The sequence below is a fragment of the Apis dorsata genome, unplaced genomic scaffold (assembly GCF_000469605.1).
Source record: "Apis dorsata unplaced genomic scaffold, Apis dorsata 1.3 scaffold_113, whole genome shotgun sequence".
In the NCBI taxonomy this organism is placed as follows: domain Eukaryota; kingdom Metazoa; phylum Arthropoda; class Insecta; order Hymenoptera; family Apidae; genus Apis; species Apis dorsata.
This window is the reverse complement of record NW_006263408.1, coordinates 459,103-461,554: the sequence shown is the minus strand read 5'-3', so window position 1 is coordinate 461,554 and position 2,452 is coordinate 459,103. Positions and strand designations below refer to the sequence as shown.

The 2,452-nt window shown below is 22.9% G+C and overlaps 1 protein-coding gene across 3 annotated transcripts in view; it reads right to left on the bottom strand.

Annotated features, from left to right (window-relative positions):
- Positions 1-2,198, bottom strand: part of LOC102678112 (syntaxin-17) — a 9,027-nt gene extending 6,829 nt beyond the window's left edge. The window contains exons 1-5 of one of the 3 annotated variants that reach the window (XR_004149936.1): positions 1,802-2,198; positions 1,543-1,738; positions 1,258-1,466; positions 971-1,187; positions 682-900 (exon numbers count right to left, since the gene is read on the bottom strand). Coding sequence is in view for 2 of the 3 variants with exons in the window: in XM_031508935.1 (XP_031364795.1) it covers positions 752-900; positions 971-1,187; positions 1,258-1,466; positions 1,543-1,738; positions 1,802-1,933 (903 nt within the window). In the remaining variant the exon portion in view is untranslated. Of the gene's footprint in view, positions 1-627; positions 901-970; positions 1,188-1,257; positions 1,467-1,542; positions 1,739-1,801 lie in introns of those variants that run through there. The other 2 variants (XM_031508935.1, XM_031508936.1) reach the window with 2 other exon arrangements.
- Between the last annotated feature and the right edge of the window lie 254 nt (positions 2,199-2,452).

Below are 2,452 nucleotides of genomic sequence, written 5' to 3'. Positions count from 1 at the left end.
ATTTATGTATGATATATATATAATAGAAAAAAACATTTCTTAATATTTCAAACATAAAAGTTTAAGATATATATATATAATATGTCTAAGATTTAACGGTTAAACATTGTCACTATATTCTAAATAGATCTAATAGATTTAAATAAGAAAAAAATGTTATAAATACATAGGTCATTTAAAGCTTTATTAAACAAAATTTAAAAAGAAAAATTTAATTATAATAAAAATATGAAATACAAATGAAATTATAATAGATTCATAATTACAAATATATAATATAATATAATATAATATATATATGATATAATGATATAATATAAGATCAATAATATTTATGTTTACTTTTTATTAAAAATAACTAATTCTCTATTTCAAAAAATATCCATCATTCGTTATAATATAATATTGGCAGCAAAAATAGAAATTATTACTCTCTCAAATTTTCATTTTATTTTATTTTAGATCATAAAGAAATTTAAGATAAGTATTATTGATCTCATTAATTAATTATATAATTGTTTTCTTTGTATTTCATATTTTTGCTATAATTTCTTAATAAATCTCTACATAACTTATGTTTATATAAAATTATTTTCTTATTTAAAATTAGAAAATGACAACCTTTAATTGTTAAAATTTGTATATAAATATCACATTTATATATATTCTTAATATCAGTACCTTGGGATTAAACAACACTGCAGGCATTCTTTTTTTTATTCTTTTCAATAATATCACATTTTGGCATGGGTCATGATTCTTTCTTAGTTTCCTTTAAATTTTCAGGAAGAGACGATGATCTTTGTATAGGTTTTTGTTCAATCAATTCATGTTCTACAAGAGATTTTGATTTCTGCATTTCTATTTCTTTTTTTTTTAATATAGATGCTCCAGTAAATCCTATATTTGTAAGAAATATTGTAAATATTATGAATTCATATTATAATAATATACACTAATAATAATTTACCTAAAATACCACAACCTATGGCAGTTAGTCCACCAACTTTTAATCCAGCTAATAAACCAATTGGTCCACCAATACAAGATCCTATTACAGCTCCTGCTAATGGATACATGGCAACTTTATATCTAGCAGCTTTTTCAAGAAATTTTTCTCCTTCTTTGACATTTACATTTGTTTCCACTATATCATTTTCTGCTGAATTCACTAGTTCTTTTTGATCCTAATGATATAAATAGAAAATCATATATACAAGCAAAAAATAATAAATATGAATAAATGAGATAATTTACATCAACAATTTTGTTAAAATCAACAAATAATTGATGTAACTGATGTATATCTCCTTGCAAGGTATTCCAAGCATGCAGACATGCCTCCTGATGTTGCAAGTCCTGTTGTTCTTTTTGAAGTTGGATATATGTATTGTCAAGTGGATGACTATTGGCTTGATTTTCATTTATGGATGATTCTGGTGACATGGGCAAATTTAATTCTAATTCTACAAGCAAATATAAATAAACTTCATATAATAACTTCAAGTAATGTAAGTAATACGAAATATAATTTCATTTTACCCATATATTCTTTTATTGCATTCAGAATACTTGCACGTGCATTAGCAGTTAGTTTATCAAATTGATTAATATCAGAATCAAGAACATGAGCTCTTAAAGTATCCATTTGATATAAAAGTTCTTTGAGTTGTTTTATAATTCTTGCTACATTTATGTGTTCTCTACGCATTTTTTCCCAATCATGTTGTGCTTGATACTATTAGAACAAAACATTATGCAAACATCTATTATTTAACTAATGATTTCATTTACTACTTACTTTTTGAATGTTAGTTTTATGTCGTTTTAACAAATCAACATGATGTGGTATTGCCACATTGAAATTATTAATTTGGATTTCTAAGCGCCTAATAGGCTGCTTTATAGCAATGTTTTCTGGTGAGGACGACATGTTTCGATGTCGTCTTATACAAAGTTTTGTCTATTATCCAATTGCATTAACGTTTTTGTAATTCTTAAAACATAATTTTTTGAAAATGTTTAACTTAAAACGTATTGTGTTATAAAAAAAACTAGAGTTAATAATTTTTTTTTTAATAAAATATCAAACATTTATGTTATAGAAATTATAATAGCTTATTGTACGATCAATTTATTTTTATGTATATGAATCAAAAAAGATAACCAATCAGCTGATTATTTCTGCGTGTAATATGCTTATAATCATTTACTAGCATCAATGCCATCTGTACTAATTTTCAAATAGTTAACTCAAAATAAGTCATATTATTTTGTATAGATGGCAGCATTTATAATATTTTATATACAAAGAATATTTTTTTAAATGAAAAATTTATTTTTAATTTAGCAATAATTACGATATATGAGTTTCTGATTTATTGATTTAAATTTCTATTTTTTTTACAATTTTGTTTATTTATTTATACAACAAGCAGCGAAAATATATATT